This window comes from Mirounga leonina, unplaced genomic scaffold (assembly GCF_011800145.1).
Source record: "Mirounga leonina isolate KUSES-001 unplaced genomic scaffold, KU_Mleo_1.0 Mir_53, whole genome shotgun sequence".
Lineage (NCBI taxonomy): Eukaryota > Metazoa > Chordata > Mammalia > Carnivora > Phocidae > Mirounga > Mirounga leonina.
The window spans coordinates 82384620-82410134 of record NW_023270807.1 but is presented as its reverse complement, the minus strand read 5'-3'; the positions used below and the strand labels follow the sequence as shown (position 1 = coordinate 82410134).

Genomic DNA, 25515 nt, shown 5'->3' with positions numbered 1-25515 from the left:
TTATAGAAGTGCTTCAATCTTGCTTTGTTATTTGAGAATTGCTAAAACAAGGGTCAGTAGGAATTTAAAATATATTAACAAGGGGCTACTCCCTGTAAGAGCACCCAAACTAAGTAAATGAAATCAGAGACGAAAGTATCTAGGAAGCCATTAAAAATAAACTAACCTCCAGTGAACATCCTTTGGTAACACCGACATAATCAGGGCTACTGAGTATATTATATGGAGTTCTTGAAATTTCAATATCCTTGAGGCAGCCAGAATATTTCTTCAAATTTACTTCTGGTCTGTTGAAAAGTTTCACAGAAAACAAAAGCAACAGCATGAGGGAAATGGCAGTACAGTGTTTGTGACTATGGGACGCAAGCCATACGGAGCAAATGGACACATGGACTGGCACACATTTCTTGAACCGTGAGCATGCGTACACACGTAACTAGCAAACTGTGGTTCCATTATCTACTGGTTGGATTAAGTGCATTTTTTACCCCCATCCTGCAGAAAGAATCTTTATGTAGTTCTTCTTGCTCTTTTAAATAATCTCACCACAGCATTTAAATTCAAGGTACAGAAATTAACAGATTTCTTAAGTGCTTCATATGCGTAATGAAATGTATTTTTTTTTTGTACCAAAGCATAGACAGTTGTGTAGACAGTATAATAAAACTACATACCAAAAAAGTTTAAAAAACTTGCTCAAAATTTAGGAAAAAAATCTGGACTCATTTATTTTGAGAGAAAAATATTTTTGTCATTGAGACTTTTTTGGGGGGACAAGGGGCAGCTGAAGATTAAGATAATATTGTATTTCTCTTTAAAGCTTAACTAAAACAAAGCCTAAGAAACATTCTTTTGGATTACATAGTCTAAAAAAATACTTCAACACTGGATTTACAGAATGATCCCCAAATCCTTATTTTATATTGGAGCAATAACAAAACGAAGCAACCAAAGGCACAAAACATACATTTTTTTCCCAATAAGGTTGAATGGCTTCTATACCCAAATAACATTTGAGCATTTACTTTTTATTCATTACTTCTTAGGAAAAGACAAACATGCTAGCACCCAGTAAGTGTTCAATAAACAGAAGCTAGTATAATGTCAGTGACGATACTTCTTTATTTAGTCGAGAGCAGTGCTATCCAATAGAATTTTCTGTGGAGATGGAAAGATTCTGTTCTGCATTGTCCAAATTGGTAGTTACTAGTCACATGTGGCATTGGCACTTGAAACCAAGCTTATGCCAATGAGAAACTGAACACTGTTGTTTAATTTTATTTAATTGAAACTGAACACTGTGGCTGATGGCTACCATATTGAATAGTACAGGTCTATTGGGTTAAAAAATACCTTTTTTTTGGTGTTAAGAAGCATCTGTAAAACCTGTCCAACCAACACCAAGATATTATTAGGATAATGATTAATTCTCTCCTCATGGTCCCATGATGCCAGGATTCCCTTTTTTTGCTTCAATATAAAACACATGGCATGAGGAAAAACAGGTGGGAAAGGAATTCAGACCCTGGCATGTGTAGCTGGTGATTTATGTCATGCCAGGTATCTGTTCTGTTTCTTTGTTTTTCTCTCTCTGGAACCGCTTCATTTTCTTTGACCATTACCCTTTATTCCCAAGGTCTTCTCCTTCTGTTTAGTCAGTTGGTTATTACGAAGAACATGCCCAACTGGAGGGTGAGCATCTTGCTTAGAATCTTATTTATAAAGTGAAGGGAATGGGTGAATTTCATTCCAAGTGTTCATTTTCTTTTAGAGGATGAGTAATTTATCCCGTTTTTCAGAGGTCTTATCAATAAAGTAAATCACTTCTAAAAGTTATATATTTCACTGTTTCATGGACGTACAATGAACTATTTCAAAACACGATGATTTAGCAGGCTAGGTGCTAGGAAAAGCACGGGGGATAAGCAATCACATATGGTGTTCGGACTCCTAATGGTAACCAAAGGCCTCTGTTTCCTCTGTTTGCCTCAAAGGCAGCATTACAAAGCTACACAGTGTCACTCCAGAGTTTTATATAGTTCCACTGAAAGCCAGGCTTTGCCTTTGAGCCATCTCAGCAAATAGCATGACTGGGCTCATCACTATATTGTGATAAAACAACTTGGATTATTTTTTGTATATACTTTCATTTCTGTATATTCTACTTTCTGGTATTAGAAGTCTGGCATTTGCTTTAAAAATTTCTTGGATAAGCTCAGCCATATTATGTCCTTTCCAGAACGATGGCATAGTTGGGCTCTGAAATACCAAAGCACCAGGCTCTAGCCAGCGTGTGCCAGCCCTGCACATCTCTGGGGTTTGATCAGCCACATACAGGGGCCTGCACCTCATAGCTTTCATGCTAATGCCTTTCCGCAAACGGGAATTAAAATGCTCCTGGGAAGCTAGGGGGGCTGTCCACAAATTTCTTCACCATTAAGGCAAACACTTGTTTTAAGTATAGTATTTCCAGAGGTTCCTTTTATCTGGCTTCATAGCTAATTCTAAATAAACAAATCGATAAATAAGCAGCTTTGCGAAGAGGTGCAAGGGCCCTGTAAACGTTTGCATATTTGCAGGCTTGCAAAAAGCAGCAAGGCATTGGTGAGCATTTGGGAGCACAGGCTAATTGTTCAGCAGACAGCATAGTGCTACAGAGATGGGGGTCCAGGTTTCAACCCATCAGACCGCTTTACTCTGTTTCGCTGAACTACGCTGTGCGCGTAAACCTGACCAGCTGCCCTTGGCACGTGTGCTACCGCATATCTGCGCCAGGGGGCACTGTGCGCGGGCAGTTGAGAAAAGCAGAGCAAATCCGTCCCCGTGGCTGTGGCTGGTGAAACAAGCGAAATTGCAGCCCAATTCATGGTGGGTGCGCAGCAGCATCTTTGTAAGTAAAGGACAGCATGAGAACTCTCAGGATGCAGTACGTGCTCATGAAATGTACTAGGAATAAAGCTGCATAGGTGTTGTTCTTCATCTCCACTGCTTTATCTAAGAAGCCACATTTACACAACCCATGCACTTGAAGAAGGCATGCATAATTTAAATTTTACCTTGCTTTCATACTAGGTCAAAGGGAAGAGAAAAGAAAAACACAATTTACTTATAATTGCATTTTCATTTAGTAAAACAATAAACTTTAATCATAAGTCTTTTTAAAAAGTATCTCACAGGGATCTTAAAAGGAAGGGAACGCAACAAAACCAACAGAACAGAAAAGAGACATAGGCCCTTGACCACAGTGGAATGAGAATCCAAAGATGACCATTTTCCATACTATTCTCTTGGGAAATTTTTATTTTGAAGTAGAAATTTAAAATACTAATTTTAATCTGTTTTATGAATGGGAAAATGCACAAATGTTGCTATGCTGTAGTATTCATGAGTAGCTGATAAATATTGCCTCTCAAGGAGCTTGAAATTAATATAAGTAAAAATAATTTACTTATTTTTTTTACATAATAATATGTAAAATTATATTTTTACAAAATATAATTACAAAATAATTATATTTTACATAATAATCATATTATGATCCTGTCTGTGGGCAAAATAACAGCAAACTATGAATGCGTGGCTCCTTGCTTAATCACAGATATATGTCTAAAGATTGTATCGGAATAATGTGCCATGCCATAGAAATATTATAAAATGCTGTATTGTGCAAGTAAAAACATCTTAGTGATACAGACTCATTAGATATGTAGTCTGAAAGCTAATACATAAACCCAGCTCCACGTAGTTCAACATATACACCTTTGTAGATAATACCTAAAAATCACTTTATGGTAATTAAAACCAAGTCATCACTAGAATATATAAAGCAATGCCTTGATAGCCTTATTTTCACTTAAAGGGAATTTACTGAATGATCTTGCAAAATAAATCTTAGACTTAAGCAACTGTTGGATCCCTAGTATTTCTATGGTGTCTGACACAGAGTAGATGTTCAACAAACACTTGTTGACTGAATAAATAGATTTTTGAGTAATCACTACATCGTTACTCAAATATATTTGATCTGCAATGTTTTTTTCCGACCAGACACTTTAAGTTTGCAATCCTAACACAAGTACATTATAGTGTGGATGAATGCAGAACCGGTTTATCTGCCCCATGAAGTTTATTAACGTAAACCCTTGAAAGACTGGTAATTAGTTGCCTGGTCTATGAGTTCAGGTACAGGGAGAAGAGTAAAACTCAGTCTGTATGCTAGCTATCATAAAATGAGGTTGAAATTCCTCTGCTCATATGGAAAATACGAGAACAACCGACTACCATACTTTTTAATTATTCTGAGATTCCCTCCAACTGTGGTGTGTCTTTTTCGAGTAGAAACACCGAGACAGGACATTTATAACCACTAAAAACTAACTAAACAAAACAAAAATTTAAAACATGGTAGTCTGTATTTGCAGCAAACTCTTATGGTTTAACCAAATCAAATCAATCCATTCTAGTTACATTCAATTAACATTTATTGAGCATCAAGTGCTTTATAACTTTTATTTCTTATGAGATGTTTTACAACAAGCAGTAAATTAATTAAATACCATATGAAATATTTTCTGAGGTTTTTTTAGTTACTTGCATTTATTTTTTAAACTAAACTATGAGTTAATTATATCTCCCCATCCTGCTATCTATATAACATATGTGAAATTAAAAAAAAAAATGTTGGCATGGGCACGAGAATACCTAATATAGCTTTAGCATTAGGCATATGGGAAAGCTCCAACATATCATTAGCATGCTAATGCTTAGCAATAAAATAGGTTATACTCCCAGGATCCTGGAACACTGACTGTTCTAGTGTTTTAGAACACTAAGCAGTGTCAGCTTCCCATTATCTCTAGCGACTGTGCAAGGGGAACTGCAATTACAAGATGCACATTCAACTCTAGTTTCCACCTTTAATTACTTTTATAATTCTTTCCATCAGGTGAATATGAGAGAAATCATGATTTCCATCCATCTCTTCAACAAAGATATCAAATTAATCCTTGGGTTTCTAAATCCTGGTGTTGTTCTAACATGTCACATGATTTTTTTTTTTTTTTAAATTAAGCCTTTCTGCAACTAAAGGTTATGTGACATTCCTATTGTAATTAAACTTCAGAACTCTACAGAGTGGCCATTTAATTAAAATTTAATCCTTAGCTCTAAATAGACACTAAATTACCTCAAGTTTCTCAGTGTTGGCAGACCACCAAAATATATTTTGTCATCTGCTTTCAAGTCAAGACCAAAGTTGTTCCCAGAAGATGAAGTTGCTATGCTCTCCTCCTGGTTAGTATCTATGTCTACAATTGATATGTTGGCTGTAAAGGAAAGAAAAGGCTTACTTGAACAGGGCCAACCACATCTGTATGATCACTGTTACTTCAAGATAAATTTACTTTCATTCTCAAATTAACATTGACATTCTCAAGCACCTGTATAATAACTGCAGAAACAATGACATTGATAAAATAAATTATTAAACTATTCACAAAAAGGGCATAAAAATAACAGCCAGACAAAGGAAAGAAGAGAGGCATTTCCCTGTTTAAACTGTTTTTTTCAGAAAGCAGATGGGAACCCCTTATCTCATTGATTTTCTCCCCTTTATTTTTGAGAGTCAGGCTAGGCTCTTTCTGAACTATGTGCTCTCTCACCATAATATTTGTTTAGGCCCAGCCTTTAACTGCTTTATATATTTTGGACCCGCAATGCATGCTGAGGCATCAGTTCATTAACATGACAGATTTGGCCTCTAAATCTTTGCCTGATATAGGATCTGAATTAGCAAGGGTCTGAAAATGGCTATTTGAACCAGTGGATTACAAGGGTATTTCTAAATGTTTATTCTTTGGAACACTAGTTTCCTGGATGTTCCTGGTTCAAATAAATATGATAAACATTGGGTTAAGCAAAATTAAACGTATATTTTAATTTTATGACTGCCCAGATCTTTCGACATGCCAATATTCAATGTAATGCTCCAACAGGGGGATATAGAGCAAGAAGTATTTCCCAAATTTATTTGACCATGGAACATTATTATTTTTCCTTAACACGTCATCTTTTAGGATAGTGTTCTTTGAAAAACAAAGAAAGAATATCAAACTCTATGCACATATCCTTTTGACTGGACTGGTGGCTAAAATAAAAAAAAATTATAAAACCATTTTCAAGACTTTTTCATACATATTCCTTTTTATCCAGATCAGCAAAGAAGCTTTCATATGGAGCTGTTGACTGGAACATGAAAATAGCTCTTTCTACAGATCTGGTGCATATTTTAATGGTATCTGTGAAAATGAGATTCTGCCTCTCTATCACAGGCAAGTCAGTGACTGGAGGTAGTTTTCCCCCTTATCCCTGAGTGAATAAATGCATTTTTAGAAACCATTCTAAGAAAAACTGATTAAAGAGCAAAAATACATTGAATTGAAACTCACTGGCCCAAGCGTTAACTCCAGCAGACAGACACAGGATGGCATATTTTTACTGAGTCAAAGGAAGGGTTTTACTCTCTCCTTCATGAGTGATAGCAATGAAGTGGGCTCTGCTATGAAATGCCAATACTTGCTTTTATTTCCTGCCCTATTTCTTTCCCTTACAGAATAGCTATTCACACAAAATTTCAGAGCTGATGAGTTCAGACATCATTGGGTGAGCAGGGAAATAAGGGTTTTATTAAATACTAGACAAAGAGTAGGGGCTTACAAGTATTTTATAATCAATGCTGAGTTGTTGTAAATGAATTGTTACTTTGGTAATTCCTTTCTTTTCTCTCTCAGTTCAATGAAAATCTAATGATCATTCTCCACCTTGTGTTCGTATCGGTGCACTTGAGGGATATGGCGTGCTCCTTGTGGTGGCCGTGGTTCTAGTGACTCTCAGGGAAGGTGCCGAATGCCCCCTGATGGAGTATATCTGAATTTCAAGGGACAGTGCTTCTATAAACTAGCTGAGAGCAACTCATTGGAAACAACTAATCTGGTCACTAAAAAGGAGGAATGGTCACATTGCCGGAGGCTTATTTGAATTCCTATCCTATTGCTCTGAGGAATCTAATCTTGCTCAAATCTGCAGGGACCTCCCCACATCCAAACCCAGTGGGGTCTTTTGGTCTTTATCTTCGTCCCCATTTGTGCAGTATTTGATGTTGTTCACATTTCCTTCCTTCTAGGAAATTTCCTCTTTTGGCTTCCCTAATACCAGCCTCTCCGGCTCTTTGCACCTTTCCAACTTCATTCTGAATTTCCTTCTCTGTGACTTATGTCTTTGAACACTTCTGAAGTGCTCTGTTCCCCAATGTGTCTTCATTTGGCCACTTCTCAGGTTTTAGCTATCCAGGTGACCTCCAGTTTTTATCTATTTACTATATATTGACAATTCAGAAATACATATGCCTGCGCCTGACTTTTGCCTAGAAATCCACATTCAACAGATGAGACAGCATCATCTGCATATCTTCTCTGTACTTCAGTCCCTTCTACCATTCCACAATTAATCAGTCAACAGCCCTACTAATTTCATCTCCTAAATAACGCTGATATCTACCCTATTTTTTGAAAGTTTTACCAAACTATAAGTGACATAGTAAAAGTTGCTTATGTTTAAAGTATACAATTTATCAAGTTTTTAGATATGTATACATCCATGAGACCATCACCACAGTCAAAAAACTAAACATATCCATCACCCCAAAAGTCTTCTTATGCCTCTTTGTCATCCCTCCTTCCTGGGCCTCCCTACATAACCCCATTCTCCACAGCCTCTATCTGCTTTCTGTGACTATTGGTTCATTTGTGTTTTTTATATACTTGACATAAATGTATTCTTTTATGTCTGCCTTCTTTGGCTAAGAATATTTATTTTGCTAGTCATCCATTTTGTGTGCATATTAATAGCTCATTATTTTTTTATTGCTAAATAGTATTCCATTGTGACAATATACAACAATCTCTCTATTAACCTGTTAATAAATTAACCTGTTTTAGTTATTTTTTGTTTTTTGGATATATGCTTAATGTGTCTTGGGTGAATGCTTAGGAGTGGAATGGCTGGTTCATACAGTCCGTATATATTTAACCTATTAAGAAACTGCTAACCTATTTCCCAATGTGGCTGTACATTTTCTACCCTCATCATCAGAGTGTAAGAATTCCAGTTGCTCCACATTCTTGCCAGCCCTGGGTATGTTCAGTCTTTTTTTAAAAGATTTTATTTTTTGACACAGAGAGAGGGAACACAAGCAAGGGGGAGTGGGAGAGGGATAAGCAGGCTTCCCGTCTAGCCCAATGTGGGGCTCGATCCCAGGACCCTGGGATCATGACCTGAGCTGAAGGCAGACACTTAACAACTTAGCTACCCAGGTGCCCCATGTTCAGCTTTTTTAACTGTTGGCATTGTAATAACTGTATGGTGGTATCACCTTGTGGATTTATTTTGCATTTCCCTAGTGTCAAAGCCCACTATAACTCTTATTTCAAGCCATCATTTATCTCCTGCCTGGACTATTCTTGAACCTAATTTGTCACTCTACTTTTGGTTTGATCTTCTGAAAATTTATCTTCCTCATTTCTCCTTTCTGTGATTATTTCTTTATAGCCCCCTTTGTGGGGTCTACCTTTACTATGTCCCTTCAACACTGCTATTTGCTGCAGGGCTTTGGATCATCTCACTGTAGAAATGACTGCTTGGTTTTTCTCATTCCTATTCATCTATAACTATTAATGGCATGATAATGATTCTAAACTGTCCATCTCTCCTAAAGCTCTGCTAAACCTCAGGTACATGCAACTGATTGCCTGCCAATTACACAGCTTGCCTAGGCTGCTAAAGATATTAAGAGTGCTTTTAATACAATATGTCCAAAATAGAACTCAGCATCTTTTCTAGAAAACCTATTCTTTTTTATATTCAGTACCATATGATTTCACTAAAATATTTTTGTTATTTAAGGAAAAAAAAGGAATTATTCTTGACATCCCTTTTTAAAACATTTATCCTCCACATTGAATATATCACAAAGCTCCTTGATTGTAAAATGCTTAATATCTTTCAATTCTACTCTTTCCTCTCCATTCTCATGGTTTCCTTCTCCTCACTCTTCACTTGGTTTACTGCAGACTGCAGTAGCCACTGAAATTGTCATAAATCTACCCTCCAAAGTTTTCTAAGGAAACTTTACTAAAGCATAAATCTGATGGTGTCACATCCTCGATTAAAACTCTTAGTAGTTCCCTATAGCTTTTAGGATAAAGTTGAAGCTCATTAGCTTAGTTCACAAGGCCTTTTATGAACTGGCTCTGTTATCTCTCTAGCCTCATCTGATACTTTTTTGCCAACATTCATCCTGTTAGGCTATGGATTTACTTGTAGTAACTGTAAGGGCCAAGGGCAGGCTACCCCAAGATGGACCACTCTGACATGAAGGTTAGTTTGAGTTAAAAAGCAATCAAAACCATTTGCAATGACGTGGATGGAGCTAGAGAGGATTATGCTTAAGGTAAATGAGTCAGTCAGAGAAAGACAAATACCATATGATTTCACTCATACATGGAATTCAAGAAACAAATGAACATGGGGGGTGGGGTACAGGGAAAAAGGTAAACCAAGAAACAGACTCTTAACTATAGAGGACAATCTGATGGTTACTGGAGGGGAGTGGGGGTGGGGAGGGGTTAAATAGGTGATGGTTATTAAGGAGAGCACTTGTGATGAGCACTGGGTATTGATGTGATGAATCACTAAGTTCTACACCCGAAACACATATTGCACTGTATGTTAACTAGCTGGAATTTAAATAAAAACTTGGAGAAAAAAAAAAAGCCATCAAAACCCAGTAGATTCTGGAAGAGCCCTTTACCTCCCCCACCAATGCCTAAAAAGAATTTAGGTAGAGGACCTGCCCCAGGAAGAGCACTATCACCAGAGATAACTACATTATACGTGAACAATGGCAGACAGGGAGAAACTTAGCAAAGTTTGATTAAAGTCCCCTTTGTCCATTGAGTGGTTCAAGCAACATTTATTTACCAAACATTTACCTTTTTTGTTATTTTTATCTTCCTATAAGTTGCATTCTTCCCTTTGAAGTCCCAGACCCCTACCTTCTTCTTAGTTCAGAAAGACCTGTGTCCCTCATTTTGCCTGACTATCTTCGGAATTCCCATGTGTGTGTGCCGGTACAAAATTAAATCTGATTTTGCCCTGGTCATCTGTCTCATGTCAATTTGATTCTGAATCAGGCTAGAAGGACCCAGAAAAGGACAGGAAATTCTCGCTCCTCGGCATGAACTAAAGCATTTCCCAAAGTGTGTTCAGCAGGAATGGAGAGATTTTGGAGATTATAGAAGTTTGGGAAATGTTGGGTCAAACGGAGTTAAACATTTTTCTTAACTACTCTGCAGAGCCTCTCCCATGCAAATGTGCCTCCCTTATGTGGGAACGATGTATAAGGTAGTACTACAACTTATATAAGCGCTAACCAGTTTTTGTTCAAACAGAAGAGTTTCTCCAGGCCTCCACGTTCCAAGGAAGAGCAACTGGAAAATGATGAACAATGATGGATCATGCTCTCTGAGGCCTCCTGGCTTTCATACTACTCTCACCTCCCTGAAATGTCCAAAGGCACTGTCCATCCGGTGAAATCCTCAACTCCCTCTTGTGCCTCAGGGAGCTGACCTCTCGGTGTGACTTCAACATCTCTCTCCTGTGATTCCTAGCCTACTGTACCTATCTTGATGCAGCTACTCGCTTTCTATCCTCTCACCATTGATTTATTTACTTGTCTATCTCCCCAGTAGACTGCATGTTCCTTGAAGGCAAGGACTTGTGACAGACCTCACTCAGGTCTGGTACAATAGTTAGTGGGTGTTTGCCAGATACTTGTTAAATGCAGGAAGTGAAGGATGGTGCAAAGTTAAACTGAAATTCTCATGAAATGTCACACTGGCATGGTCAAAATTAATTAGGTTTAATTTTATAAACAGAAGCATCAAATTTCATTTGCAGATATTGGTAGTGCTATAGTACACAGAATTAGGGGAATTATACTGAAATAACAGTAGCAGCACGCTAAGACCTAACATATTTGGATTTCTGCCTTGGTTGTGAGAGCTTACATACATACGTCTTTGACCATGTGTGAGTTTGAGCCTATGTCTCCCTTTCTCTAACACCAGAACAAAATACCTGCTTATCTCAGCAAATGAAATAGTGTTTGTGAGTATATTTTTAAAGAGTTCCTGGAATGTTAAATGTAAAAATGTTACATTATTATCATTCAATTCCTTACTTGCATACATACAAATGTTTGGCATTTTTAAAAAGCAAAGACCTGGTCATCGTGTTCTATCACCCCTATAAATTCGACGAGTGGGCCACTGTAACTACAACATCTTGGTAAAACAAGATGGAAAGAAAAGCACACAACCTTTTCAAACCTAGTACAGGATATAATTTTACAAGTTGTAAGACAGTTTTATGCTTTCAAATTAAGCTCTCAGTTTCCAAAGAAAATGACAGAGAACCATTTGGCTCTTCAATCAGTCATGTGTAACCCAAGTCACCTATAATCTAAGCCAAAGAAATGACTGGATCCATTTTTCACGGAATTTGTGAGTCCCTAAAATCACAGAAACAGGGTCCTCCTCATGATGAGGTACACGGGAGTGTTGGATAGCATGATTAAGACTCACAGTGCATTATTACTATAGAAACTCACCTTGTTTCTGAATTCTTGACAGGGTGAAGGATTTCCATTTCCCATCATTATGGTTTTGATTGCTGACAACGGAAGCCATTCCTGAACCCAGATCATAGCTGACTTTTACATGCCCATCAGTGAGCTCTACACTCATGAAATCTTTCTATTAATAGAGTAAAAATACACCAGTGATTCAATACACAGAGAAATATGAGTATTCACTTTTTTGTGGGGGGTTTATAATAGGGCCTTATGGCTAAGTTACTGAATGTGTTGATCTGTAAATGATATCCATTTTGGAAATAGAATTGGTGTTACTACTTTGTGAATGTTTGTGGGTGTGACATTATGGTGTAAATGGTCACAACCAAATTACTAGGACGTATCTTTTATGACAGGAGAATAAAGGAAGTTCCTTTGAAAACATATTAAGTCAACTAAAAGATATGTTCCCTGGAAGAATTTACTAAGAAATATTAACCTGGAAAAAATAATGAGGACATTTAGAACCACCTTTCAACTTAGGTCTTTAGAAGAAGACTAAGGGAGTAGTTCTGCTGCTGCATGATTCCATACTGGAGGAATCTTTACTGGGCACTTCTCATAAAGGATTATATGGGGAGCTGCATTAAAAATAAATAATAATTGCAACTGTAATTGAATTTATCAATGAAACTATATAAGTACTATCTGTATCACCTACTCTTGGTTATCACACAGCATCCTGGAATCCTTTGAATAATAATTGATAATTTAACAATAACTGATAATTGTATTGGAATCCTATGGAAAAGAGGCAAACATTTTTAATCATGGAAGATCAGCCATGCATGTCTTTACCAGGTCTCGTGTGGCAAGGTACATCAGGAGAGCACTTGAAGAAAATGTCCTGAACTTGAACATGACAGTTGAGATGTTGGGGTACCAGCGAATGGGGCGGCTGACCAATGCGTACCCTTCTCCATCAAACTGAATAGTCCCTTCACTATCTTCTACCTGAGGACTGAAGAGAGACATTTCACATGAACCAATGTCTGTTTTGTCCATCAGTATTCAATACATCAAACTGTCTTCTGAGATTAGATTGTGAGCTGTTATAGGACAGGAACCATCCCAAATAGATCTTCCATCCTTCCATTTTTCTCCATCTCCACTGCCATCATTCTAGACCAAGTAGGCAATCACTTCTTACCTGGACTTTATTTGGCGTTCAATAACTAAGTCACTGATGTTTTAAATGCTTTATGTTCTCTTGAAATACTTGGTGGATAGTTATATTGGTATTTAACTGTGTCTTAGTGGTATGAAGAGGTGGGGTTTTGGATGGACTGATAATGTCTTATTACATTTCTCACATGCATAAGATAATGGGGGGGGTTGGGTACAATGAGTGAAGGTGGTCAAAAGATACATACTTAAAGTTACAAGAAAAAAAAAAAAAACGCCCATGATGGAATAAAGGTCCCCACTCTCTGAATACTTGCTATCCAATAGATTTTTCTGGGACAAATGAGATTAAGACAATAAAGGATGCCTCTACTTATCTCCATGGTTATCTGTTGTTCTTTAATAGATTGCAAGCTCTATGAGACTAGCTAGAGATTATGGGCCAGGCTCTAGTCAGGCACAAACTTAGCACCTAGTGTGGCACGTGGCCCAGAGCAGAATAGGGCATATGTCGGATGAAGGAGATTTTAGTATAGCAGATTGCCCCATGGAGACTATATGTTCAATCAGTGTTGGTTGGATAATTAAGAAATATTTAAGATAAGTCTTGTAAAAATAACATTTAAGAACATTGCTTTTTCAAATGCAGTTATCTATCATCTATCAATCAATCTACTTAACGATGTTATTACAGAGTAAGTCTCAAATTGTGGAGACTTTTTAAAACTTTAAAGATCTGCATGTTAGCATATATTTGAATCTCTGAAATTGGAGTGTTGTATTAACTTGAGGATAGAGAGGAGATATGAAGAAACATTATAATAATGTCATTGTAAAATAACAAGAGCCTAGAATATCATTTGCATGAAATCTTGGCTAAATGAGAAAAATGACAGTGTACGAACATTAACAGGCTCATGAAGGAAGAACTGTTCCACATTTTAGACAAGTTGGCTTTCTCTATGTTCCTGGATCAGAAATAAAACTGAAGGCAAAAAGAAAAGAAGGGAAGAATCTTATTCTGTGTCTTGCATGGTCAGATCCTTGTAATTTTAAGTTATATCTAATTTGGAATAAGATCAGATGATGTCATAATTTTTTTTTCTAATGTAAACTTAAAAGATACTTTTCAGTATTCCTGCAAAGTGCTAACAGAAAGTTTGAGGAACTAAATCAGACTATTAACTGTATAATTGATAGTGAATAAATTGGCTATGATTTGGCTTTTCTTCATCATTACGACAAATTCATTAATTTCCGGATCACTGCGTTAGAGAGAAGAGAATGTTGTGTGCAGTCTACTAAGGAGAAGTCCCTTGTAGTTCTCAAATACTAGAATTTTGCATTTTATGCTGTCACACTATCATTGACGACCCTGGAAAGGGTTGTGGGAGTCACTGTTGACAGTTTTCTGGATGTTTTAACACAATGCACTGTTATTTATAATTTAAACAAACATACACAAAATCTCACTGCACAGAACAAGTATTGGAATACAAAACATCACTTTTTGTGTGTGTGTGTGTGTGTGTAAGAACTCTGGGATATTTATAACCTGATGTCCTTATGCCCTTAATCTATTAACTCCTTCAAGGTGAAAAAAAGAAATAGCTGAGTCGATGGCAGGTACCCTGGAGTCTGATGTGGAATCTCACTGAGATCCTGCAGCAAGTCACCTAACCCTTTGGGTGTCACCTTGAGATAAAAGGGTTAGATCAGTGAATGATTTCTATGGTCTATTCATACTCCAGCCCTTTAGAAAATTCTCGCATTCAAGCAAAAGGCAAATCTGCAGGGAAGGGTTTTGTGCTGAGAACAGCTAAACACACAGATGTAGATCAGCCTACTTCCCTTAACTCATTGGCCAAACCCAGGTAAGTCTGGTTTTAACTTGGTGAGTTTGAGATAGGGGAAAAAATGAGTCCTTCCAGGCGTAGTCTATAATATCTCAACATCTAACATTAGAGTGTTCTTATTCATGTTTGAATACATTTACCAGGAAAAGTAACTATTTTTTTTTTTTTATAATTAACACTTGCTAAGCTCCTTAACTTGCCTCTTGTTTCTCTTTTGAACCTTGATGTCTGGTTAAGTTATTAAGGATTAATTATGTTATTTGGAACAGCCATGTTCTTCCACATGTAACTTGTTAACTATAGAACTAGATGTATATTGGGGTTTATTTAGTATATTAACATTTCATCATTGTTTCAGTGTTGAGCTAAATACATTAAACTTGTAGCAGTTTTTTTTTCTATTTTAATTTTAATGTGAGTTTTAGAAGTTTAAGAAAAATAAGATATAGTTCTTTTCTTATAGTCCCGGCAGATAACTCTTTTTAAAGTATAACAACAGTTATATCCTTTTTCCTGATTACTGAATAAATGCAAATTTCTAAAACGGACATTCTAAGATCGACAACATGTTCTTAGTCTATGTCCTATAGCCTCATCTTTTACATCTCCCACATATAATCATTTTTGCTCTAAAACTGAACGATGGGTCGTTATGTTAAAATGTGATATGTATTCTCTTGAACACAACAAACACCAGGAGTTCTGTAAAAATTATTCCTACACATACACACTAAGGCTTATGGGAAGATAGGGTTGGTGCAGGTCACTCAAAACTTATGCAACTTTATAGTCAGGGCACTCACAGAAACAATCACAATCTTGATCGAAATATTAGCATAATTTAAAAACGTATGCTATAAAATTTAAATTGAAGAATTTTTTCAGTAAATATAGAACTTTACCTTCAAAGGTATAGGTAAAGGTAACTTGATGGCAAGGAGCTTAAGGAAGGGTTGACATGCTGAGTGATAGAGGTGGTAAAAATGCACAATGATTGGGCAGGAACTGAGCAATCAACTTCCAAGACAGAGTGCTTGGCCAAACCAAGGGCAAGTTCATGGGTGAAGAGGCACTGTGTGTAGGCTTGAGCTTGGTAAACTCAGCTATGCTGGTAGACTTTACATTCAGCTGCCTTTACTTAGTGGTGCAAAACCTTTACACACTGGGAAGAACTGTGTAGGAACCTACCTGACTTTGGCACCTACTTACGTCATTGTCCCCTTTGCCAATTCTGCCTGAGCAAATTCGCACTTATGAAGCAGAACAGATTTTACTTGTCCCTTCCTAAAAACACTCTGGCCTTCCAGCCTTCCTACCTTTGCTCTCACTGGTCCCTGGGACTAGAATGCTCTTTACCTTCATTTGCCAGCTCCTCTTTGGAGTCTGACTCCACGGCAAGGCCCACCCCAGATACCACCTCCTCTATGAAGCAGATCTAACCCTCTGTGAATAATCATACTATACTCTGAGTGTGTCTTTTTTAAAGGGATTTTTTATTATCCCTTGCATTTTGATTATTTTAGGGCTTGTCTTTTCCTCCCTTTCTGGCTGTGAATTACTTGATGGCTAGCCCTGGACTGTATTCATCTCCGTATCAGGAAGTTCTACGTGTGAATCTCTGGCACCTGAAAAACATCCTATAAATGTGTGTGTGTATGTGCGTGTATGTGTGTGTGTGTGTGTTGTGTATACACACACACACATATACTATAATTATATTAATTCATATAATACTTTAGATACTAAGTTTCAAGATCTTTGCAGAATTTATAATTAGCATGTTATAGTCCTAACACATTATATGCACTGCTGAATGGACATTTAAATCCTTAGATGTTTTGTTGATGATAGGCTTTTGAAAATCCTTTTTATAAATTTACTAAATAAATGTTCAGGGAAAAGTTGGCATTAATTTGTGAGTAGAGGAATATTAACGTGAACCTCATTGTCCTTGTCATATTGAAAACATTTTACAGAAAACATTCCGTAGTAGATTTTGTTGAAGAGTATTCACCAAACCAATCTAAACTATGAATGGGTTAGGCTTTTAAACTGTCTTCAATGCTGCAATGACAAGTCCATGATGACAGAAATAAAGAGTTGGAAGTTAAACTGGAAGTAAAGTGCACTCTGCTACACTGATGGGAATTTGGGGCCCTGGCAACGTGCTTGTGCTCTTTAAAATTGGAAATAAAAAATATGAACCACATAGCACCTAATGATTTGGAGTTACTATGTGTGTATATTAAGCATCCAGGTATTTAATTTAAATTTTATAGTTTTAATAGGCTCAGTTGATTAGCTGGGCTCAAGTTTCTTATGCTGAGAAATCCTGCCCTTCTAGCTAATTGTTTTATATCCTCTCTTCAGGTTTGCATAAGAATATTTATTCTCTATATATGCTCTGTCTGCTTGTTAAATATTTTTAGATTCCTACACTCTAACCTCTATGTAGTAATTGATGATGTGCGTTATGGCACTTTCTCCTGGCCTATCTTGGCCCCTTCTTATCCTTCTCCACTTAAGCAGAATCTTCAAGTCCAAGGGGTCTCCACTTGAAACACTGCCAGGACCCTATGTGTCATGTGGAAAATCCTGTCGGAGATAACACTTGTACTAGCATTCTATATTTTGTTATAAACGTAAATGGAGTGACACCTGAAGTTTGATCAGTTCAGGGAAAACTCTCTTTAAGAAAAAAAAGAAATTATGATGATAGCGGAGCTACAGACATGAAAAACCTCCTGGTTCTGGACATGGAGGGAAGTTGGAGTGGAAAGAGATAGTAGTCTCAACTGATCGAGGAGAAAATACCTTTCCTTGAAGATTTTACAAATACATTCGAAGTACTGCCAGGGCACCTCCCAGAGCCTTGGAAAGTACTCGTACAAATGGGTGAAAGGATTTGAACTTTTATCATGGAAAATCACCCCCGGACATAATCCTGTCCAACCTGCTCCATATCATCCACACGATAATCGAATATTGCACAACAAAATTAAAGTTTTTGTGAGGTATAGGCCAGACCTTAGGGGAGTCCTCATTTCAACTCACCTGACAGTACATCCTTTGCAGTCACCTTCTTTTTCTCGGAAATTCCACAACCCTATAGGTTTGCTGTCAAAGTAGGTTTCTCCCATACAGCCCGTGAATGTAATCACACGCACGGCATCGGCCTTCTGCAGAGAGAAACATAATATTTGTTAGAATTTAGAATTTCACAAGAAGTCTTAGAGCACCCAGGAGAGGTACTAGTAGTTACTAGTTACTGGAGTAGTTATTATCCGCTCTTTCTGATACTCTTGGTTTGCACTTATTCATCTTTTAACCATATTATATCCTCACAGATCCTGGTTATTTATGGACTACACCAGTTTATCACCACTAGTAAATGAACACTTCCTAGCTTCCGACTTCAGGTGAGCTGCTTATCCACTTTGAGATTCTATTTCCTTGTCTCTGGGTTGGGATCATTAGAATTAAAATGGGTAATTTATTTATGGTACCACAGTCAGTGCCTGGCGCAGAGGAGCTATTTAATTAATTAATGTTAGTGTTCATACGCCACTGAAGAGACATCTCTCCAAAGATCTTGAGAAGGGGTGCATACTGACTACACAGAGGGAAAAAAGCTTACATAGAGATCACTTAATGATAGTGCTGTCCCCAACTTTTCATTTCCTCTTATACCCCCAAGCAGGTTTCCACCGCAGGAGAATGAAGGGCAACAGTGAAGGGACCATATTGTGATTGTCTGCTGGTATACACAGCCCAGGGCCTATTAGGGATCAGTAAATATTTGTTGAATGACAACCCTGGTGTCATTTTCACAGGGAAAGGTCTTAAGCTTGAGATATAACACAATCATGAAGGAGGGGAATGACCTGGTCCACTCTAGAGAAACTTGCTGTAATTTAAACAACTATTTCTTTAGGCACTGACACATTGTAGATAAATTCTATATTCTGGTACCTGTAACTTTAGAAACACTTTGCCAAAGGCTTCCCCACAATTACCTGAGTAATCTAGGGTTAAAAAAAATGAATTGACCTGTTGGGTTCTAGAACAAATGTAGGAAGATGATCCCTGAATAGCTAAATGTTTGTAGTTACAATTTAAACTCAACATGTGCTTCTTTCTATTGCTGTGTCCAAGGGGTGCGCTGCCTTGTAGGAAGATTGTGTGTCCCAGCCACTGACATTTACAAGTCAGCACGGCCCTTGGAATTCTCCGTTATCAGTTGGAGTCTCCCTTGATTTTCTGGAGGTTGATTACCCTACTTGTGGATTCTACTGCCTTTTTGCTTTTCCTTCTTGCATCCTAAAAACTAGACTAGGGATATTTTCCTGCTCCTTTGAATTTTCATCAGCATGTTGGTTCAGTTACTTGTTTTCAGCTTTTGGTTCATATTCTGATGTAGCAGGAGCCTTGAAACTCTTGGCCAAAATGGTTAAGATTTTCTGTAGATTTCAGTCGTCTGTTTTCTTTTACCTTGAGACTGGCATAAGAGAGTTTCTTTACGTCTGGTGACATCTGAATAATAATAAGAACTATTTAAGATGCGATTTCATGTGTGACTACCACGTTTTAGGCACTTGTTGTAAATTTTATGCACATAATCTCTCACTACCCACAGTGGCAGTGAAACGTGGTGACTAAGAGTGGAGGCTTTTGTGCCTGGTAAACTGTTCAAATCCCAGCTCTGCCACTAACTGCTGTGTGACCTTGGTCAAGTCATTTAACTCCTCTCTGACTCAGATTCCTTAACTATAAAATGAGGAGGATATTATCTACCTTTTGGGGTTGTATGTTAATTCATGTAAATTACTTATAATACAACTTAGCCTATCATAGGGTTATAATATGTTACAAAAGTTCATTATTGTATCCTTTACTATGCAAGCAAGGTAGATATATTTTTTTAAAAGATTTTATTTATTGGGCGCCTGGGTGGCTCAGTTGGTTAAGCGACTGCCTTCGGCTCAGGTCGTGATCCTGGAGTCCCGGGATCGAGCCCCGCATCGGGCTCCCTGCTCGGCGAGGAGCCTGCTTCTCCCTCTGACCCTCCCCCCTCTCATGTACTCTCTCTCATTCTCGCTCTCTCAAATGAATAAATAAATCTTTAAAAAAAAAAGATTTTATTTATTCATTTGAGAGAGAAAGAGAGAGAGCGTGAGTGCGCACCAGCGGGGAAGGGGCAGAGGGACTATCAGACTCTGCTGAGCACAGAGCCTGCTGTTGCAAGGGCTCCATCCCAGGACCCTGAGATCATGACGTGAGCTGAAACCAAGAGTCAGATGCTCAAACGAGGCACTCCAGGTGCCCCCAAACAAAGCAGATATTTTATCTCCCTTTTCTAGTTGGGAAAACTGAAGCCCAAGGAGCTAAGTGACTTGCCTAAGGTCACATTTTAGTAAGTGAGAGAATCCAACAGGGTTCTCTGGAACAGGGAATCCAACTTGGATTTGATTTCAAGATTCATGGTTTTTATACTACTCCGTGCTACCCCTATATTTATCTTTCTAGGGAGGAGAGATAACGTTGGCAATATAACTATATATTACTATGTATCATGTATATTTATATGCGGTTCTAAGAAGTGAGGATGGTTTTAGTGTGTAGTTGTAGAATCAATTCCAATACTTTAGAGTCACATCTCATACACAAAGCAAATAAAACAACCTCACTCTATATGAAAGCTGAGTTCTCATAAATTTGGGGTCACCCTGGCTTTTCACATTTTCTGACTAATCTCATCCCAGGATGATTCTGACAAGCCCAGGATTATCCATCGTATTTGGTTGTGCTCTCGCATCTCACCTACAGGTCGTTTTCCAACACCTAATTTCATTTAATCAACATGAGCTTCTTTAGAATGCAGGCACTCAGCAATTTGAAATGCACAAGGACCTGTCATGAAGCAATTATGAATATTAAGTGCATTGCTCTAGAAGAATGGAGAGAAGAGCAACTTGAAAACTTTAAAAATCAGACCATGATTTGAAAGCTTATGGCTTCTGTGATATTTCCCAAGGTATTCATAAATCTTTTAATTAGATGTGAGCTTGAACTTTATAGCACTTCATATCAATAAATCATAAACTGATTCAGAAAATGGGGTATATTTAAAAAACACTTTGCTCTTGAGGGAACTAAAACAAGACTGTAAAAAAATTGGTGCCACAGATAAGGGCAAAACAAGTGTTTAAGTAAATACACACAGGCTTAAAAACATTGTGTTTCCAGACTGGATATTCACAGAAGAAAAAAATTCTTACTCAAAAGAAATGTATGTTTTCATAAACAAATTAAGTAAAAAGTCACTGAATTTTTGCAGAGCTTTAGCGTGCCTTCCCCCAGAGCAATTATGTCAGGAGTTATAGGCAGAGATGAAATAAACAGCATGGGAAAGAACACACTACCTTCAGTTTCCCAGTCAAGCCACCAACGAACAGCATTGCGTTTGCGTCCACATCGAGAATAGTATACCCTGGAGGAGAAGCTGCGTGGTAGGTACTGGGCACAATGCTGGCTTTGGGTCCATCCAGGGCTCTCACAGAAATGGTCCCATTCCTCCCAGTTCTTGAGGGGTGCGTGTTGAAATGAAATGAAAGAAAATGCAGAACATAAAATATGTATCACATTTATAATAACTTTAGTTTTAAAGGGTATGAAATGTAGGGGCTTGTTTTAGAGTATTTAAGAGATAACTGGGTGCTTAGCTTCAAAAGATCTGGATTCATTAAGTTGCAAATCAAGACCAAGAGTCTGATCTTTGCTGGCTGTTTACTGGCAGACGTGGCCAGGACCGGTGAGCAACATGCCCTGACTCTGCACTTGAGAGTCGAGGTGAAATGACACAGCAGGATTCAGCAGATGGCACTGCCCCTGCTTAAACGGAAAGCCTTTTTCCCATTGCCTTACAAAACAATTTACTGTTTACCAGCACATGCTATTTAAACGAGTTGATACTACTTCGTTTAGCATTTTGTCTAATTTAATTCAGCAAGTGAACCCCAAATGAGCCACCCTTCTGCATTATAAGCTGCATCATTTCTCTTAAAATCCCTTGTTATATCTTGGCTCCAAATTTGCTGAAGTAGTCTTCCTGGAACTGTGCATCTTTTATTGTTAGGCATCCCATCTCAACATATATAGTGTAATATCTCATCTTCAGAGTCGTGTATACAAAGTGTATAGAAGAACTGCACTTTTAAATTCAATGAATGGAATTTTGGAAGCTATTATTATTTCATTTCATTTTCTTAAGTGATTGATGTCTATGAATTGTTAAATATGAAAAACTGATCTCTCTTCTGAGACAAGAAGTCATAACAAAACTTGAAGGTCTCTGTCTCTCCCCACTGTCTCATTTAGGTAATCTTTTTATCTCTGATGGTGCAGCATTAACTGAAGCACATGGAAACAATAGAATGAATTTATCAAATAAGGTTCTTCCTCATCTTACCAGAATGTATCTCTTTTTTTTTAATATATTTTTTAAATTTTATTCTTATGTTAATCCCCATACATTACATCATTAGTTTTAGATGAAGTGTTCCATGATTCATTGTTTGTGCACAACACCCAGTGCTCCATGCAGAATGTGCCCTCCTCAATACCCACCACCAGGCTAACCCATCCTCCCACCCCCCTCCCCTCTAGAACCCTCAGTTTGTTTTTCAGAGTCTATCGTCTCTCATGGTTCGTCTAGAATGTATCTCTTTTGATCAACGACTTGACCTTTGTGAATATAAATGTTCTTAAAGTCATGAAAGTACTTAATCCCTCCCCTACTCTCAGGCATGGAAGCATGTTGTCTGCTGCTTTCTCTCTCTACACACACACACACACACACACACACACTCACACACATTCACACACACACATTCACACACACACACATTCCTTTACTGAAGATCTTAAAAAGGAACTGAAAATATTGCTTCTCATTAAGTTTTAAGCTTTTATTATGAAAAAATGTAAGCATATACAAACACAGAGTGAAACTCTCTGTACCCATCATCTATATTCACCAAGTGCTTTACCCAGCTCTAGACCCAGGCCCTTAACTATACCTCTCAACTGTTAGCTGCTTTGGGTTTCGTAGGTGTGGAGAATTAGGTAAAGAAGAGAAGGAAATGAGGGGAAAGGATTGAGGACAGGAATGGGTTCTCTACGTTATCTACACACTGCTAGAAGTTAATGGAATGAAAGCTTCAGACAGAATGAATCAATATCCTGTTATTTACCATTTTAAGTAGCGCGGATGCGACATGTTATATATTCATGCCAGCATTTAGATACTGCACCTGCCTGTAGGGGCAAGGCTGCTGTGTAGACCAGAAGAGGAGCTGAGCACCAGCAGTAGCCCTCATGCTCTGGCTTGTGCATAATGAGGGCCAGTCTCAGTGCTCCTTCTTCGGGGGAGATAGTATGACTGAGAGTATGATAGCATGACTATGAGACAACCAGATGAACGGTCCAAAATGGATGGGTCACTCTGGTCAATACGTGGAAGTTGTGTAGTTTCCAAACAGATACTACAAAGACACCCATTCAAACATGTCTGTACATGGTCGTATAATATATAAAATTTGTATACATGCATACATAGCTACCTCCTTGAAATGGAAAGAAGAGTTTTCTTATAAACTGGGAAACTACTTCCAAATTCTGTTATTTAACTGTCTTAATCTTTATTGAGTTAGTTACCTTGATGCCTCAATACGGTACCAATAAGAGTCATCAATAGTCAAATCCGGATACTCTACACGTCCAACTCCAGATCCAACATCCCAGAGGAAGCTTACTTTGCCTTTCCGCATTTCTATAGCCAGAAAGTCAATCTGGTTCAGAGAAACACAAAAACAATAGATTCAGATATCAGATACCCCGAGGAGGCCAACGGAGTTCTTTTCAACAGGTGCTATTTATAGATATGTGAAATAATTAGAAGTCTCACAATAAAAATTCCCAAACGATATGATTTATCATTAGGTATGATTAAGTCATATTTTATTATTGCATCTTTAAGGCATCACAAGTGTCCATACTGCTGAGGCATATGTGTTAATTTAACCAATTCTACTTTGAAACAAAAGTCTTTTCTCATTCTGGTTCTTGTGGAAGAGACAAAAGAAACTATTTGGTTGCATAATCCATTATTGTTTTCACCAAGGACACTGACATTTTTAAGGGGACAGCTGTGATTTTTTTTAACCCAAGGTGACCTAAAACTTCTCAACCGAATGACAAGTATTGACTTAAGCAATGACTGGTCTGTTGTTCATTTTGGAAGATTCCCATGCATACAAAGTCAAATGTTCAAATAAAAGGAATGAAAACTTTTAGGGGTAAGTGTTGGTAGAATCAACTTCTGTTTTTTCGGTTTGAGTCGTAAATTTAACATGAGTCAAAAGAGTTTTCAGTGGTAGGAAAGAAGTACACAATTTGTCATTTTCATTTAACATGAAAGTTCATTGTAATTTCTTGGAGACTTTTTTTATAAAGCTTTATTCCTCTTAGTCCTCCTTCTTAAATAGTCAGACCTGAAAACATAATTCTAAATAAATGCTTGTCTACTCATAAATGAAAGCAGATGTGCCTAAATACTGTAAAAAGTTTTCTTCATTTCATTTCTCTTCTAACTTAATTTGACACTTCAGAACTTTGCAAGATAAGATTCAGAGGTTTTCAAATCTGAAAGGCTACATCACACAATTTTGGGACCATGTTATTAGATTCTATACATTTTCCTCACTATGGGGATTAACCTCTGCGTATTCACATATCCAGGAGATGGAAGAAGCTGAACATCAAACTTACAAATTTGGCACTTCCAAGATAAAAAAGGAGGTTGTCAGCAACAGCTGTCTTTACGTTGACAATGATATTATTGTAGCTTCCTTTCTTGATTTCCGGCTTGTATGTTCGAATGCAGTCACCTCCGGAAGACACAGATACTTTGATCTTCAAGAAAAACAAGGTACAAAGAACCAAGACTAAATCTCTCGGCAAATTTGAAATACCTCCCAAACAACCACAAAATCATCATCATCTCTTCTTTGAAGTTATTTTTTTTATCATCAAATAGAATCATTAAATACCCATCTGCAGACACCATTATACTCATTAATGAGGGCACAGAAGAGCAGCTTCCCACCAGGGTTTTGACAATGAGCTGTTCACAGCCCCGTATCTTGTTAGCACACTACTACTTTTCGGAGCATGCAACCAACAAATTCTTACCTTCATACCTTCCTCCTTTGTGAATGTGGGGACATTTTCAAAAGGTGATTTTATATGAAGCTAGTGATAATGATCTTCATTAAGGTTGTTTAATGAAATTTTACGATTCAAATTTCAGTGATTTTGGTATCACTTAAAGTAGGACACCACTTTTCTTTCCGTTTTCAAGACGAAATTACCTACCCTCTCATGTTCTTACAGTTGGAAGAGGCCAAATAGATTTTGTTCTAGATGTTCTAACAATACGAAGAATATTAACCATGGTACTCAGGACATACATTTGAGAATAAATTATACCTATTTATTAAGTTGCCAGGAAATGAAATGGAAATAATTTTCAATGGTTATCCCTACTAATGTATTTAACAGCTCCTTTTTCTTTTGACTAGTACTTTAAAAATTACTATAAATTGCTAAGGAAGAATAGAACTGAATAGAACTGAAACTGTTCATATCAATTCTTACTTACATTTAGGGAGCCTTTCTTCAGCCACAAATAACACTAGTTGATTATGGAATTTAATTTCCTTTGGT

General features: G+C 37.5%; 1 protein-coding gene across 1 annotated transcript in view; it reads right to left on the bottom strand.

Moving 5' to 3' along the window:
- The window catches only part of LAMA2 (laminin subunit alpha 2), a 617443-nt gene that overhangs the window by 47118 nt on the left and 544810 nt on the right, over positions 1–25515 (bottom strand). The window contains exons 46-54 of the mRNA XM_034990595.1: positions 24559–24702; positions 23446–23579; positions 21153–21312; positions 17785–17909; positions 12548–12710; positions 11726–11870; positions 5186–5324; positions 3057–3068; positions 167–287 (exon numbers count right to left, since the gene is read on the bottom strand). Coding sequence (XP_034846486.1) covers positions 167–287; positions 3057–3068; positions 5186–5324; positions 11726–11870; positions 12548–12710; positions 17785–17909; positions 21153–21312; positions 23446–23579; positions 24559–24702 — 1143 coding nt within the window. The remainder of the gene's footprint in view (positions 1–166; positions 288–3056; positions 3069–5185; positions 5325–11725; positions 11871–12547; positions 12711–17784; positions 17910–21152; positions 21313–23445; positions 23580–24558; positions 24703–25515) is intronic.